At 44.4% G+C, this 16,917-nt stretch overlaps 1 protein-coding gene and 1 long non-coding RNA gene across 9 annotated transcripts in view; one reads left to right on the top strand and one right to left on the bottom strand.

Moving 5' to 3' along the window:
* Nucleotides 1-10,271, bottom strand: part of LOC118923961 (uncharacterized) — a 40,784-nt gene extending 30,513 nt beyond the window's left edge. For 2 of the 8 annotated variants that reach the window (XR_005029398.2, XR_008995810.1), the window contains exons 1-3: nucleotides 9,451-10,264; nucleotides 8,953-9,041; nucleotides 6,908-7,058 (exon numbers count right to left, since the gene is read on the bottom strand). This is a non-coding gene — a long non-coding RNA (uncharacterized LOC118923961). Of the gene's footprint in view, nucleotides 1-6,876; nucleotides 7,059-8,952; nucleotides 9,042-9,450 lie in introns of all 8 variants that reach the window. The other 6 variants (XR_008995811.1, XR_008995813.1, XR_008995812.1 and 3 more) reach the window with 6 other exon arrangements.
* A 694-nt stretch (nucleotides 10,272-10,965) lies between these two features.
* On the top strand, nucleotides 10,966-12,622 carry PCBP1 (poly(rC) binding protein 1). Its single transcript, XM_036908278.2, has one exon. The coding sequence runs from the start codon at nucleotides 11,201-11,203 to the stop codon at nucleotides 12,269-12,271; it is 1,071 nt and encodes a 356-aa protein (XP_036764173.1). The 5' UTR covers nucleotides 10,966-11,200; the 3' UTR covers nucleotides 12,272-12,622.
* The last annotated feature ends 4,295 nt before the right edge of the window (nucleotides 12,623-16,917 follow it).

The raw sequence follows: 16,917 nt of genomic DNA, 5'->3' as shown, positions 1-16,917 counted from the left end.
CAGCCCAGTTTGAAAAAGACATATGCACCCCTATGTTTATTGCAGCACTATTTACAATAGCCAAGAAATGGAAGCAACCTAAATGTCCATCAGTAGGTGAATGGATAAAGAAGATGTCGTACATATACACAATGGAATATTATTCAGCCATAAGAAGAAAGCAAATCCTACCATTTGCAACAACATGGATGGAGTTAGAGGGTATTATGCTCAGTGAAATAAGCCAGGCAGAGAAAGACAAGTATCAAATGGTTTCACTCATCTGTGGTGTATAAGAACAAAGAAAAAACAGAAGGAACAAAACAGCAGTAGACTCACAAAACCCAAGAATGAACTAACAGTTACCAAAAGGAAAGGGACTGGGGAGGATGGGTGAGAAGAGAGGGATGAGGGGGAATAAGGGGCATTATGATTAGCACACATAATGTAGGGGGGTGGCACAGGGAAAGCAGTATAACACAGAGAAGACAAGTAGTGATTCTATAGCATCTTACTTTACTGATGGACAGCAACTGTAATGGGGTATGTGGTGGGGACTTGATAATGGGGGGAGTCTAGTGACCATAATGTTGCTCATGTAATTGTACATTAATGATATAAAAAAATTTTTTTTAAGTAAAAATAGAAGTACCATTTGACCTGGGAATTCCACTCCTAGGAATTTACCCTAAGAAAACAACTTCTCAGATTCAAAAAGAAATATGCACCCCTATGTTTATCACATCACCATTTACAATAGCCAAGATATGGAAGCAACCCAAGTGTCCATCAGTAGATGAATGGATAAAGAAGGGGTGGTACATATACACAATGGAATATTATTCAGCCATATGAAGGAAACAAATTCTACCATTTGCAACAACATGGACAGAGCTAGAAGGTATTATGCTCAGTGAAATAAGTCAGGCAGAGAAAGACAAATACCAAATGATTTCCCTCACTTGTGGAATGTAACAACTAATCAGAAGTGAAGGAACAAAATAGCAGCAGAGTCACAGACTCTAAGGGTCTAGTGGTTACCAAAGGGGAGGGGTGGAGGATGGCAGGTGCGGGGGAGGGAGAATGGGATTGTGGGGTACCATGATTGGTGCACATGGTGTGTGTGGGGTCACAGGAAGACAGTATAGCTCAGAGAAGACAAACAGGGACTCTGTGGGATCTTACTACACTGATAGGACAGTGACTATAATGGGGTATGGGGGGGTACTCAATAACAAGGGTGAATGTAATAACCACATTGTTTTCCTTGTGAAACCTTCATAAGAGTATATATCAATGATACCTTAATAAAAAAAGAAAATGAAGCAGTTTTCTTATTCAAGGTCACATGGTCAGTTACTGGGAAAGCTGAGATATCAGTGCAGGAGGTCTAACCCCCAAATCTATGCTCCTTCTCCTACACTGCTCTGGTTCTGTAACACCAGCCTCATATGATTGTTATTTTGTTAAAATCAGACAATCCACATAAAACGCTTAATGCAGACCCCCATGGTCAGCCATTACCATTATGCTGTTATCATCATCAATCCCTTTGAGTCCCTCTCAAATACTATCTACCTACTGAGTTGCAATTTCACCTAAAGGGAAATGGTTTTCCTACATAGATACCAGTTCATGGGGCAGCTGGGGTGGAGTCATAGTATTTCATTGCCCTCATGTAATATAGCGTGAAGTGGAGTGAAACAAGGAAACATATTCTACAAACCTGCTACTCTGCAAAATCCAATATATTGCTTTGTTTTTCAAAATAAAATCTTCACTAGCCTCATTAAAATAGAAACATATGATTAAGTATTTTTTTTGACATAAAGCAGAGATACACAGTATTTACTTAAAAAAAAAAATCTGTCCTCCACTGCCTTCGTCTTTCTACTCCACTGTTCTCAAAACCAGTATATTACTTAGGCACTTAATCCTCACGAGTGGAAAAGACTGCTGTTATTATCATTACCTCTATTGACAGGAGCAGAAACTGAGGTTCAGAGAGGTTCAAGACCAAAAATCTATAAGCAGATGGCCAGGATTTCTGGAAAAGAACTTTCAGATATGAAGGAAGGAAGACAGTGAACAACTTCATTTACCTTGAGGAGAAAGTGGCTATGATAGAAAGTTTCTAGAAGGTACCTAAATAGAAACAAGACTGATAACAGGATTTTTAAGAAACTCTTGCTCTAACAAGACAAGACCAAACAGAAACTGTAACCCAAAAAGCCAATAATACAGTGAGCTGTCATCAATTCTGCCCTCCCAGAAACAGTGCAAATTACTGATAAGCCTGACAAAGCAGGACTTCAGATCTGAAGATATCCATACCCTCCAGCACCAGTCCTTACCTCCCCATTTCCAAAATCATGTATCACTTTATCCTACTAGAGAGCACAGCACTGTTCAAGTCAAAATACACATTTTTTAGACCAAGCAACTTGAGGGCAGGAATAATGTCTTATTAGATTCTTCCCTCATTATCTGGTACACAACTTTCTACATATGCAAAACATTTTTGTTCAAAATGTGAATAAATATATTCATTCAATTCCTATGTGCTAGGCACTGTTCTAGGAAGTGGTGATGTATCAGTGAGCAAAACAAAGTTCTAGCCTTCATAAAATTTAAATTTATATTCGAGTGGCAGGTAACAGATAATAAGCAAAAAGTAATAAAAGAGAGTCCCTAGAACATTACCTGGCATATAGTAGACAGCACTCAATAAATATCTGACTTATGAATGGATGACTAAATAGTACGTCAATACTAAGTCTGTGGAGAAAAATAAGCAGGGGAGAGGAACTGAGAAGGCAGAGGGCAGGATTGGATATGACTATTAATTTCAAGTATAGGATGCCCAAGGAATGCTTCACAGATTAGGTGACAATTGCAGAGAACCCTGAGGGAAGTAAGGCAGAAAGCCATATTGCTATCTGGAAGTACTCCAGGCAGAGAAAACAACAAAGGTCCCAACGCTTGGCCTGGTAGAGCAACAGCAAGGAGACCCGTGTGGCTAGAGCACAAGGGTAAGTGGTAGAAGTGAGGTCAGAGCAGCTGGGAGAGAGTAACACTGAAGATCCGGCCTGTACACCAGTGCTAAGAACTTCAATTTTTAGTCTGCATGCAACTCACTGCCTGGACAGAAGTAGTGTAATTTGATACAAACTGAACAGGGTTATTCTGGTCACTGGTAAGATTAAACTAAGGTGACCAAGAGCAAAAGGAGGAAGACCATTTAAAAGGCTATTCCAATAGTAACAGGGGAGGTGGTGGGAAGTGTTCATATCCTTGATATATTTTAAGGTAGTGCTCACAGGACTTGCTGGTGGATTAGATTAGCAGACTTAAGAAAAAGAACAGAATCAAGGAAGTCCTCCGTATATGCAACACAACTGAACTAAGATGAGGAAGAACTATCAGAAATGCAGGTTTTGAAAGAAGCTCTGGAGTTAACTGTTTGAATATGTTAAGTTCAAGAAGCTATTAGATACCCAAGCAGAGATATCCCATAGGCAGCTATATGACTCTTGAATTCAGGGAAAGATATTCAAAATAACAACACACTTGAGAACTGTCAGGGTATTTAAAATCTTTAAAGAGAACACCCAGGAAATGAGTGTAGACAGAGAAGGGATGCAAGGATTGATCTGAGGACTCCACTATTGGAGGCTGAGGAGATAAGGAGGAATCAGCCAAAAAGCAGGAGGGGGTTGAGAAGGTGGGTCCACTGAGATAGAAGGAGAACCAATAGCCTCCTAGAAACCAAGTGAAACTAACGTGCAAGGAGGGCAGCATCAAATGCTACTGAGAGGTCAAGAAGACAACTAAGAAATGACCTCCGAATCTATGTGATGTTTTCTAAGGATATTCTTTACTCCATGCACCTCACTCTTTTTCTTTTAATTCAGGTAAAATTCCAGTATTGCCCAATGAATACACATAAGGTTTCTGTGTCCAAAAAAAGATAAGCACCATAATCAATGTTCTTAAGCTGGACACAACAGATTTTACACGCAAATAATGGTGAACAAAGGCTTTGTCTGGCTGAAGTAACTGTCTCTCTGAAACCAAGTCCCCAACTAAATAAATCTTGCTTGTGCTCAGTAGGTGGGATCAGAGAAAAGAGCTATTTAAATGTATTTCTTTTGTGTCGCCATAAAGTAGCAATTATTCTTGAGCTCCTTTCCCTCTTCCCTAAATCAAATACCCTAACCAGCTAAACAAAAACCCTAAATTTCCACATGTACCCCTTTAAAAACGAACCAGAACACAATCAATCCAAAAGTTGGGAAAGGGTTGTGCTGTACATCACACCTTCTTTCACTGCACAAAGGGTTAACAATTATTTGCTCACTCAAAAGCTGTGCTTTGTTTACATTTTATCCTTAGAATCTCTAAGACAGGAAGTACGATTTCTGGTGTCTTCATCTGAAAAGAGAATTATTGCTACAAAATAATACCTTTAACTTTCTGTGCTCTAGGCAAGAATAGTCAAATTCAATAGTCTACTCTTTGGAAGCAGTAACCAATAATTACCAAAAACTGGATCACGCAAACATCCTTCATACCTTCCTGAAATGGCTACACCCTCTGAATGGACTGCATTCTTTCTGCCTTTGGGCCTTTGCTCCCCTGCCTGAAATACCCTTCCCTACTTTGCAGTTTGCCAACTTAGGACTCTGACTGAATGTCAGCTTCTCCTGGCAGCCTTCCTGGATCACCTCCAAGGCTGAATCAAGGACCTTCCTCCAAGCTCACAGCACCCCCTACTTACTCATATTTAATAATACTTTAACACACCGTACTGTGGCTCTGTTTATTGTCCATCTCCCTCTCCAGACCATAAACATCTTGAGGACAAGGACAGGATCTCATTCATTGATTTCTATATCCTTACTGTCTGAGACATATCAAGCAATCAATAAATAATTGTTGAATGAACGAATAAGATGAAATTTAACCTGGAATAACTTATGTGATTTTTGCAGTACATTTTCATTGATAAACCAATTGAACTGAAGCTAATAAGAAAATTGGTATCTAATCACATCCTCAGCAGATAGCAGAAACAAAGAAATTTCCCCCACCTGCTATTGGAAATAGAGGATAAAAGACATGCTGCTCAAGACCAACTCAGGAGGAGTTATCACACCTGCTATTCTTCCTCAGTACAAGACAAAAGCCTATGCTTCCTACCCCACAGTACTGTTCTCTTCATGTCCCTTCCAATGATCCTGTACTTTCTTCTCTTTGCTCTATTCTTTTCTCTTTCCTTTTCTTAACGTTTTTTCCTTTTTCACTTTCTATATTTGCCATTTGCATTCTGTTCTCATTGTCCCTTTTAACTTTCTCTGCACTCTATTCTCATGCCGTCTTTCAGTAACAGTGACCTGGGAAATCCAAGAGCATTGCTCTGCCCAACTGGAAGAACTGAAGCCAAGGATGTTGGTATATCTCCTAATCACTTCTGTAAGGCACACCAATACAGTTCTTATGTTTTGGAGGAAATCAAGAAGTGACCCCATAAAAACTGTGCAAGGTCCTATTTACAACAGCCAAGATATGGAAGCAACCTAAGTGTCCATCAGTAGATGAATGGACAAAGAAGATGTGGTACATATACACAATGGAATATTATTCAGCTGTAAGAAAACAAATCCTACCATTTGCAACAACATGGATGGAGTTAGAGGGTATTATGCTCAGTGAAATAAGCCAGGCGGAGAAAGACAAGTAACAAATGATTTCACTCATCTGTGGAGCATAAAAACAAAGCAAAAACTGAAGGAACAAAACAGCAGCAGACTCACAGAACCCAAGAATGAACTAACAGTTGCCAAAGGGAAAGGCACTGGGGGAGGGGAGTGAAGGGAGGGAGAAAGGGAATAAGGAGCATTACGATTAGCACACATAATGTAGTGGAGGGCACGGGGAAGGCAGTATAGCACAGAGAAGACAAGTAGTGACTCTACAGCATCTTACAACGCTAATGGACAGTGACTGTAATGAGGTATGGGGTGGGGACTTGACAATGGGGGGAATCTAGTAACCATAATGTTGCCCATGTGATTTTCTATTAATGATAGCAAAAAAAAAAAAAAAAAGCTGTGCAAGGTCACTAGCACATGAGATCAAATTGTTACCACCTCCAAGTATGTAAGACATGTTTCTAGGCTGCACTCTCTAGTAAGCTGGAAAGTAATACAGTAAAGTTCCTCTCAATTTGCTATAGACTTAAATGGGAAGCTAAATCTGAAGAGGAAAGAGAAAAAGAAACCTTGTTTTTGGAAAAAATGCTGCATGTTGGTAGGGCAATTTTTAAAACTTGCAGTATACTTGCTGGGCCAGGTAGGTTAGGGGTAAAAAGGTGATGCCCCAAGAGAACTTAAAATCTCATTTAGGAATCACTCCCACCACTTCCCAAACCCATAAATACAAACATTACAGAACAAGAGGAAAGAAATTCTCTTAGAGCATAAGAGTAAGAAACCTAACATAAGTGAATTCAATGTTCTGGGACAGAAAGACAGTAGATGACAAGTTTTTTGAGTTTAAGATGAAATTATTCCATGTGTCAAATCAGTGCCACAAGCCTCAGAAGCCAAGGAGAGGTACAATCCACCACTGCAAGTCAGGAAGCCCAGCTCAGGTCCCAACAAGCTGTGTAACCTTGGGCAAGTCACTTCACTCCTCTGATCCAAAGATGGCTCTTCCATAAATGGGCATAATACCACCTTCTTGGAATGGTTATCTGTGATGATTCAGTAATATGAAATCATCTTGTCAGGTTTTGTATAACATGCCTCAGTGAGGGAAGAGGAAGCAAAAATCCTTCCTCTCAATGGATTATAAATCCTGCAGTTCAGTTTTCAAGGTCTAAGCCTGACTCACCTCCCCAACCTTGTTAAGCCCTGTAACCAACCTGTGGTCACTCAAGTGGGAAAAGAGTCATATGTGAGCCTCCATGGGGTGGGGCGGTGACTTATTTTTGTCAGTAGCTCCATGTCTCAGTGGCTTCATCTGTAAAATGGGTGGTGTGGAATTCACTCAAGTATCCACAGGACAGTGCAGGTCTGAGGAAGGGAGTGCAGAATTTACCACAATTGAGTAAAATATTTACATAACCCTCCCCCACCAAGAGATAAATAACCAAGCTCATCAAATACTATCACTCCTTGGAAAGTATTAGAAGGGGCCTTAGAGATCATTTAATCTCTTGCTTTAAAGAAGGGAAAACAATGAGGCCCAGGTAAATAAACTAGACTGTAGAAGTCCCAAAGCTAGTCAGTGGCAGAGCTGGAGCTAGAGGCCACAGCCATGGATTCCTAAGTCTAGCACCCTCTTTGCCAGATCTCAGGGTCACCCAAGACACCTGTGTCCTGTACAACACCTTATCAACACCTTGATACATTATAATCTAATCAACAGCCAAATGTGAGCTACCCAAGGGAAGGGCTATAGGACTCCAGAAGAAGGGAGGAGGCTCAACCGGGAAAGGGAACACTTCACTGAGGAGGTAAGCACTGCCCTAGAGGTACTCAGATATGAAGAAACTAAGGGAATATTTTAGGCAGAAGAGGTTTAAAATAGACAGTCTTGGAAAGAAAAACCCAATGTATAAAATTTTCCTTAGGGAAAATAAATAGGTGGCAAACTTAGAAGACCAGAATGCTTCAAATCAGGATAATTCTTGACTATATATAATGTAATCCTTTGATTTTCTCCTGATTTCTAACATTTACCTGTATTTTTAGCTCCCTAATCAATTTTGTCTCCCTATAAACCAAGGCCCTCTGCAGAGACCACATCGAGTTTAATGATATGGGCTCTGTACTCAGACTGATTAAATTTAACCCTTTGATTTACCTATTAATAGCTGTGTAACCTTGAACAAAATCCTTCACCTCTCTATAACTGTAAAATGGAAATAACATCACTCCCATCTGTAGAGGTTCTGTGAGGATTAAATGTGTACTGTCATCACATTGGTCATAACCTAGTAATGGGTTTTTTATCACTTTAGTTTTGGTGTGCCCTTTTTTCACATAAGAAAGAGGATAGAGATTACCAGAGCACACTGCATGTAGTAAGGATATGTAGTGTTTTACAAGAACTGTTTCTTTTATACATGTGTGTACATCTCTGAGTTGTGTAAAATTCATTGGTTACAGTGGTTTGCTTTAAAAATGTGAAAGCCACTGAATTCACACATAAAATAAAGCTTCAAACAGTGCCTGGCACATAGTAAGCACTCAGTGCTATTATAGTCAGTGCAGCTGTGATGTATCTATCAAAGTTGTTTGTAGGATCATATAAGGCAATGTGAAAGCACTTTGTGAAGTCTGATGTACAACTTTAATGTAAGGTAGTACAGCAAAAAGTCTTTTTCTCCATCTCTAACACCCACAGAACTACAGCCCTGCTTAGGTACATATTTGTTGTTGTACAGCCCTGTTAGGTTAAGTTGTTACACTGAACTGAAGTGTCCACAAGACTATGATTTATTTAACACTGTCACGTTCTGTCAATATTTGCAGAGAACTGGAGGCTTGGCGCCAAAGTAGAATTATTTATTTTTACGTGGTTGAGACATTGGGGTGAGGAAGGCAGAAGTCATGCCCATGGGTAGCTAAGGAAGCAAATGAGTCATACAGAGAAACTGCTCCCACAGAGGCAGAGAGACACAAATGTGCCAGAGGCTGGACTGACAGAGACTTAGGCCTTTAGGCAGGGATGAATCATTTCCCTCTTCCTATCCTCATCCAGACACCTCATTAAAAAATAGCATTTGAACACCTTACAAGTGTAACTCACACCTGAAAAAACTGAGAATCCCCAGATACAAATAGGGGATGGCTACATACAAAAAGGTTAAGGGGTTCCTCTTCAAATGACATGCTCACCTGACGTTCAAATAGCATTTATTCTAAAATCCTGACTTGCAAAAAAATTTGGAAACATGCTCACCAATAAGGAAATCAGAAGGTCTGGATTCCATCCTGGACACTGTGACCTTGAATTATTCACTTCATCTCTTTGGGCCTAAGTCAATTCATCTGTTAAAAAGAGAGAGAGAGAGAGAAATAACATCTACCTCAGAGGGGAATTGTAAAAATTAAACGTCGTATGCAGTAAAATGGCTAGCACAAGGCCTGGCTCTGGGAAATGCAGAATGTGTCTGTTCCTTCTGGACAAAAGTGGACAACAGTTGTCAACTGAGATCCACCGGCAAGCTAGCCTGTGAAAAACGTCATTGATATCCTAGTCCTTTCACGAAATTTTTTTCAAAATAAGCTTTATAAGACCAGTTTTGGTCTCTTCCCCACAACATCCTATTCTAGAAGTCTAGAAAAGCAGTGATTCCTGAGTGATTGGTACTGGGGGCCCAAATTACCCATTAGTACTGCCCCCCGCCAAATCCATTATTAAATTCTAAATGAGCGAGAGACTCGTTATTATGCCTACGTTTTACAGTCATTCGCGTTCCCGTTTCGAATCGGTGGGGGGAAATGTATTAAAATTTGCCCCGAGGTTTGGGACAGCCCGCGGGGTCTTATCCCAGAGTGGTCAGCGCACCCGCTTGGAGGGGAAGGCCCCGGCCCGCCAGCACGGAGAGGGGGCCGGAAAAGGGAGCATTCTAGGGCTTTCACGGCAACCCCAATTTTTCGTTGGCGGTGTATCCTGGCCACGGGCCGCCATTTTGTGTTTAGGAAACATGGCGGCCACCCCCGCAGAGAAGGAGAGGAGGCGGGTACAGGGGGACCGCCGTTAGCCGCTTTCCCTGAGGGAACAGGAAGCAGGTCGCGCACACGGCCTTTTCTGCCTGAACCGAAAGGGGAATGGGCAGAAACCACAACAGACACACTAGCGTCTCGAGCGATCTTTTCCCAGCGAGAGAAACATGCGCCAGCGACATCCGGCAGAAAAGGCCTTCCAAGATGGCGGGACCCCGTCAGGAGCCGCCCCCGGAAAGAGCGGGGGCGCGGCGGCTGCACCAAGCAGAGAAGGGGGCGAAAGGCAGCAGCCGGGAAGTGAACAGTAACAGGGAAAACCGCAGAAACTCCCCAAAACACTCCTGGGCACCCCTGAATAAGTGAGGCCCCCCCCCAAAGAAACACGCCATTGTCTTAAATGCCTGACGGGAAGGCTGCGACTACGATGACACTAGGACAGGGAGGAGGGATTTCTGCGGGTTCAACCCAAAGAAACTTGCAAAATGCAAACAAAGCATTATGTAAATGGACGCCATTCTTTTTTTTCTTTTTTTATGACCAGGTTTCTAGCACTTCCCAGAAATCACTAGCAGACCCGTGACTCCAGGACGGGGTGGGTTTCGGTCTTTCTCTGCACCGGCCTCCGCCCGGGGGCCGAAGAAGGGGTTGGGGGTGGCGGGTGACGCCCGATCGCCGGAGACGAAGAGGCCCCACGTGCCCACCCGCGCGCGCGCGCTCGCCTCGAGGGCCTCGCCTCGCCACCCCTCCCCCCCGGAAGACCGCGGCTGCCCCTCCCGTCCCCCCACACCCTCGCGCAAGCGCCCTGGCCGCCTCACGCGCACGTTTTAAATCCGCGGCGCCCCAGCTGCCGCCTGCAATTATCGCCGGGGCTTCCCGTATCGGTCTGGGCCGGAACCTCTTTTATAGAGCGGGAAAATAGTGTGTCTCTCCCATTCACAACACTAACGTTTCCAAACATCTGCCCGTGCTGTTAGGGTTAATAAAATACTTTTTCGTCCTGAAAAATTGCCGGACTCACAGCTTCAGCCCATCGGGGCTTTATTTTCAACGTTAGATGATTAAAAAAGTTTTTCAAAAAATACCATACCGGGACTGGCGCAATCTTGTGACCTAAACAAAATGGGTCCTCATTTTTTTCAAGGGGTCCTGCGCAGCAAGCACTTCCGGGGTCAGAGGGTATGCGGAGTTGAAAGCGGGCTTCCCGCCCCGCCCAGACCGCCGAGGCTGCCGCCGGAGTCGCCACCGCCGCGCCCTCGCCCACCCGCCCGCCCGCCGCTCCCGGCCCCGCTCGCCCCCTCCGCCGCCGCCGCCCGCCCCTGCGACGACGCTGCGGCCTCCCTCCCGCGCCCGCTCGCTCCCGCGGCCCTCGTTCGCCTCGCGCCGGCAGTTTTGGGCCTACACCTCCCCTCCCCCAACGCCAGCCACCAAAGACTTGACCACGTAACGAGCCCAACTCCCCCGAACGCCGCCCGCTGCTCGCCATGGATGCCGGTGTGACTGAAAGTGGACTAAATGTGACTCTCACCATTCGGCTGCTTATGCACGGAAAGGAAGTAGGAAGCATCATAGGGAAGAAAGGGGAGTCGGTTAAGAGGATCCGCGAGGAGAGTGGCGCGCGGATCAACATCTCGGAGGGAAATTGCCCGGAGAGAATCATCACTCTCACCGGCCCCACCAATGCTATCTTTAAGGCCTTCGCTATGATCATCGACAAGCTGGAGGAAGATATCAACAGCTCCATGACCAACAGTACCGCGGCCAGCCGGCCCCCGGTCACCCTGAGGCTGGTGGTGCCAGCCACCCAGTGCGGCTCCCTGATTGGGAAAGGCGGTTGTAAGATCAAAGAGATCCGCGAGAGTACGGGGGCCCAGGTCCAGGTGGCGGGGGATATGCTGCCCAACTCGACCGAGCGGGCCATCACCATTGCTGGCGTGCCGCAGTCTGTCACCGAGTGTGTCAAGCAGATCTGCCTGGTCATGCTGGAGACGCTCTCCCAGTCTCCGCAAGGGAGAGTCATGACCATTCCGTACCAGCCTATGCCGGCCAGCTCTCCGGTCATCTGCGCGGGCGGCCAAGATCGGTGCAGCGACGCTGCGGGCTACCCCCATGCCACCCATGACCTGGAGGGACCACCTCTAGATGCCTACTCGATTCAAGGACAACACACCATTTCTCCGCTCGATCTGGCCAAGCTGAACCAGGTGGCAAGACAACAGTCTCACTTTGCCATGATGCACGGCGGGACCGGATTCGCCGGAATTGACTCCAGCTCTCCAGAGGTGAAAGGCTATTGGGCAAGTTTGGATGCATCTACTCAAACCACCCATGAACTCACCATTCCAAATAACTTAATTGGCTGCATAATCGGGCGCCAAGGCGCCAACATTAATGAGATCCGCCAGATGTCCGGGGCGCAGATTAAAATTGCCAACCCAGTGGAAGGCTCTTCTGGTAGGCAGGTTACTATCACTGGTTCTGCTGCCAGTATTAGTCTGGCTCAATATCTAATCAATGCCAGGCTTTCCTCTGAGAAGGGCATGGGGTGCAGTTAGAACAGTGTAGGTTCTCTCATAACCCTTTCTGCTGTTTTCCCGTGATCCAACTGTGTAATTTCTGGTCAGTGATTCCAGGTTTTAAATAATTTGTAAGTGTTCAGTTTCTACACAACTTTATCATCCGCTAAGAATTTAAAAATCACATTCTCTGTTCAGCTGTTAATGCTGGGATCCATATTTAGTTTTATAAGCTTTTCCCTGTTTTTAGTTTTGTTCTGGGTTTTTTGGCTCATGAATTTTATTTCTGTTTGTCGATAAGAAATGTTAAGAGTGGAATGTTAATAAATTTCAGTTTAGCTCTGTAATGTCAAGAATTTAAAAATTAAAAAACGGATTGGTTAAAAAAAACGCTTCATATTTGAAAAAGCTGGGAACTGATAAACTGTTGGTGCTTTTTTTTTCTTTCCCTTTTTAGTGTTAGGTGCTGGTAGGGAAAAGGGTGAGCCCATCCTTGGTATTCTCTCGAGCCCCTGTCACCTTATTAATAAGATTCCATTCCTTCTCTGTCCCAACAAAGGAACATGGCAGGCTAGGCCTGCTTTGGGTTGTTCGCAGAGACGGGCTCTCCACTGGAGAGTGACAGCCCACCGGCCAAGTTCCAGAGAGAGGCCTGTGCCCGTTTCTCTGGTAGAAAACTAGGATCTCAGGTGGGAAAAAAGTGTGCCCATTTGGGAGGGGCTTTGATGAATGGCAGTGTGTCCTCCCATCTGACCACCCCCACCCCCAGGCTCACAGGGAAAACTCAGCCAGGAACAAAAAATGTTCTGAGGTGGGAGGAGCTTGGGGGACCCAGAGCAGAGGTGGGGGAAGGCTGGGCTGGGGGAGGAAGGGAGGGATGTGAGGTGGGGGGGGCTTGGAAGAGGGCAACTGGTATGGGTGGTGGAAGGGATAGGGGTCTTGGTTGGGCAACAGGACTGAATGGGGGATGGTAGTGGCGTGCACGTGGCAAGCATGCACCTGTGGCAAGCAGCCTGTCAGAGGATGTTATTACACCTGCCAAATGGCCTATCCAGAAACAAAAGAGGCCCAGCTTCTAATTCTTCGGCTGTGTTCAACGTTTAGAGAAATCACAATATCAGAAAATAATCCTACCTAAATGAGGCAGTCCTCAAAGGCATTAATGTAGACTGATCCACTGACTACAGCTTAAGAATGACTGAAGAGTTAAAAATGGAGATTCCTGGGCCCCACCCCAAATCTAATCAAAACTAACATTTTTAACAACTCCAGAAGGTTCTTAGATTTGAGTGCCACTGGTTTGTTTTCACTGTTTTCACTAATGGATTAGGAAGATCTTGCTGTGAAGGCCTGCAGCCTCATGGCCACATATCAGCCAGTGGGACTAGGTTGGACATGAGAAGAAAAATTCTCTACCTAAATTGTCTTTCAGGCAAATACACAGTACAAGGTGACAGATGATTAGGTGCCAAAAGTGTGTAGTTCAAACCCCAGGTACTGTGGGATATCACTAACAGCAAAGAAATTACTGTGGGAGGAAAATATATACAATAAATATTTGTTGAGTCTTATTCTCTACAGAGCATCTGCTCCTTTTTCTGAGGTTACAGACTCAATTCCAAGAGTTCCTGGAGGTAAGATTGGGGTCTACCGTGCATTTTATACCCACTGTGGCTTCAAGCAGTCACTGAAAGGGGCCCAAGTTAAGGAATTAAACCTTAGTTCTACCACTTACTTGTGGCCTTGGACAAATAATTACCTATCCTCTATAAAATGGTGGTGTTGCAAGCACACAACTTCTGGGATTGTGGAAGGAAAAAAGCGTGTATGTAAAGCAAAAACAGTGCTTACAACATAGTAAACTTCAATATACTTTAGATTACAAAAAGCCAAAGGTCTGTTTCTGCTCACAATACATGGGCAGAGCAGGTAGGGAACAAAGCAATGTGTACTGAATGATAAGTGGAGAAAGACAGTTGGACAGGTAAGGAAGGCCCTAGTGAAGATCCAGAAATGGCTTCAATGTTTTCTGGAAGTAATAAGCACTAGTCAAGTTTGTGTAAGGTAGGGCAGGAATGGATAATGAAGTTGGACCCTCAAACACCAAGTCAAATGGTTTGTGAAGAGTCCTTGCAACTTGCTGGGTGAGGTGGTTCAAATGCCCTATAAAAAAGCCTCAACTCTCCCTGAAAACCCTCTCCTTCTTACCCCTTAAAAGTCAAAGCTGGTAATAATTTGCAAAATAATGGGTTAGGAGCAAAGGATAGGATGAATGGCAACTTGGATAGACTAAAATCAGGAACAGCAGTTAGAACACTACAGGGAAGCAGATTATCAATAGGAGTGCAGATAGAAAGGGGCCAAAGCAAAAGAGATTAAAACTGGGCATAGAGGTGAGTGAAAGAAGTAAGGAGGGGGAGCACTAAACTAGAAATAAGAGACGAATTCTCAGTGGAAATTAGCTACACTGGAGACAGGTGAGAGGAAAAGGGCTAGAGACTTGAGGTTTAGAACAAGGGACCTAACTAGCCTAATTGCTCACCATTATATATCTCTAGTGCCTGTCACTGTGTCTGACATATAGCAGGGCCTCAGTATTTGTAGAATGAATATGGAAGAAGCAGCCAGTGAAGAAGTAGTAGTCAAAGCAATGGGAGAATAACCAGGACAGTGCTCTTGAGTCAAGGAGGAAAGTTTCAGGGATGATGAAATGACAATGTTAGAGAGTATTTAACAGATTTGATTGAACACTATGTGCAAATACTCTGAACTGAAATTTGATGTTTTGATACAGTTGGAAGAGGTATAGTACCTCATTGTAGTTAAAGCATAAAATGTGGTAAAAGGAGGGGCGGGGAGGTGGAGGAAGCCGCAAAATTATTTGAAGCTAAATTATAAACAGCCTTGGATGCCATAATAAAGAGTTTAGGTTTTATCCTGAAAAACCAGAGGTCCCCAAACATTTTCTTAAAGTGTACTCTTCAGTAAAAAGTCTTTAGCATTATATCCTTATTACAGGTTTATTTATAAATTACATACATGTATACTAGTCATTATGCTTACTTATAAATTACAAGCATAAGAAAACAAATAGTTAACATAAAAAAACAATTTGAAATTTAATTTCCAATAGCTCTTTTTACCCCTTCCCCCAGTCATTATAGAGACCGCTTCAAGGGGATTCTGGGAAGACAATTTCAATGTCATGGATAACCTTAGGGAGCAGACTTTCAAGAGGAGTGATGGCAGCATGCATATGGTGGGGTGGAGACAGGAGTTTGGATCACTCAAGTATTTGGTGGTACAAAGGAGAGAAAGAAAAAGTACAATAGCTTGAGGGAGGAGAATTGGGGGAAAGGATTTACTTTTTTTTTGTTTTTGAAAAGAAACTCTCTAAAGACAGATAATGAACCAATAGAAAGCTGCAAATAAACGCTACAGGTAAGAAAGGACTGTGGATAAGAGAAGGTCTTGGAGTAGAGAATACCAGGTGCCAGGCCAGTTGGACTATTCACTTTGTCTCCTCTCCTTACGGGGACGTGCATCTCAGGACTCCTTTCTCTTTGGGGCAGCTTGAGCATGTCCCGTCCTAGATTAAGGACTGGAAATTGATGAGTCCCCTCTGCCGTTGTTTCTTGTCACAGCCCCATTCCTATCACCAGCTGTTAGGCCACAGCCACTGCTACAGTCCAGAGGAGACTAAACAGATTGACAAGCACCTGTTGTGTCATAGTGACAGGAGTTGTCCTACATGTTTAGAAGGCTGGTCTTACCCCAATCCCCAGTCCCCTCCCTTGCCCCACTCAACGTACATGCATGTGCCACCACCACATGCCCCAACCCAGGGAGCAGTTTGGGCAATGATTCACCACGCTTGGGTTCACCCATAGAGCAGCTACTGAACCTCTGTCACCTGGAAAGTAAGCAGTGTTTGCCAAGAGCTTGAGGTTTGTGAGTTGAACCCACCTCACCACCCCCACTATTGGCTACCTCAAGTAATGAACCACACACTGTCCAGAGTGGCTGGGCCTGTCTCCTGCCAATGAGACAGCACCCAGCCAGACATATAAATAGGCAGTCACCACCCGAGAAGCCTCCCACTGCCAAGTCCTCTGGACACCTTGCCTGGCCTGGCCACCTGGGGGGGCCTTCCTAAAATTCCAATCTGACAACATCACTCCTTCGCTTAAAGGCCTTCAAGTCCCCTCTCCACCCATGGTCTACAAAAGAAACTGCAAACTTTGTACAGCTTACGGACCCTTCAGGATATGCTCCCACCAGCCTCACCAGCAAGGCCTGCTGCTGGTCTCTTTTTCTGCCTTCAGCCTCCTGTACAGAAGGACCTGCAGTTCCCCAAAGTCATTCTGTTTAGGCATCCTTGCAGCTGGGAAATAATAGCTTCTTTGTAATTCTGACCCTGGCTGTCGACTTCTTTGTTACCTGCCTGGAGTTCTGGGGCTCCTAACTGGGGCTCCTGCTCTTGAGCATCAACATTCTACAAGGAAAAATACTCTTTTGAGGATTGGGAGACTGGAGTTCTAGTCGTGGCTCTGGCATCAACCCCCTGGGTGATCTTAGACATTAGTCCTCCATCTGAGATGGCTAGATAAGATATCCACGATTCTCTGCCTGCCTTGGGAAATAATACTGCCTTTGTGGGCATCCACTCCTGCTTCTGCCTTCTG

This window comes from Manis pentadactyla, chromosome 2, assembly GCF_030020395.1.
Source record: "Manis pentadactyla isolate mManPen7 chromosome 2, mManPen7.hap1, whole genome shotgun sequence".
Lineage (NCBI taxonomy): Eukaryota > Metazoa > Chordata > Mammalia > Pholidota > Manidae > Manis > Manis pentadactyla.
The sequence above is the reverse complement of the archived record's forward strand: the minus strand, read 5'-3'. Positions and strand labels throughout refer to the sequence as shown.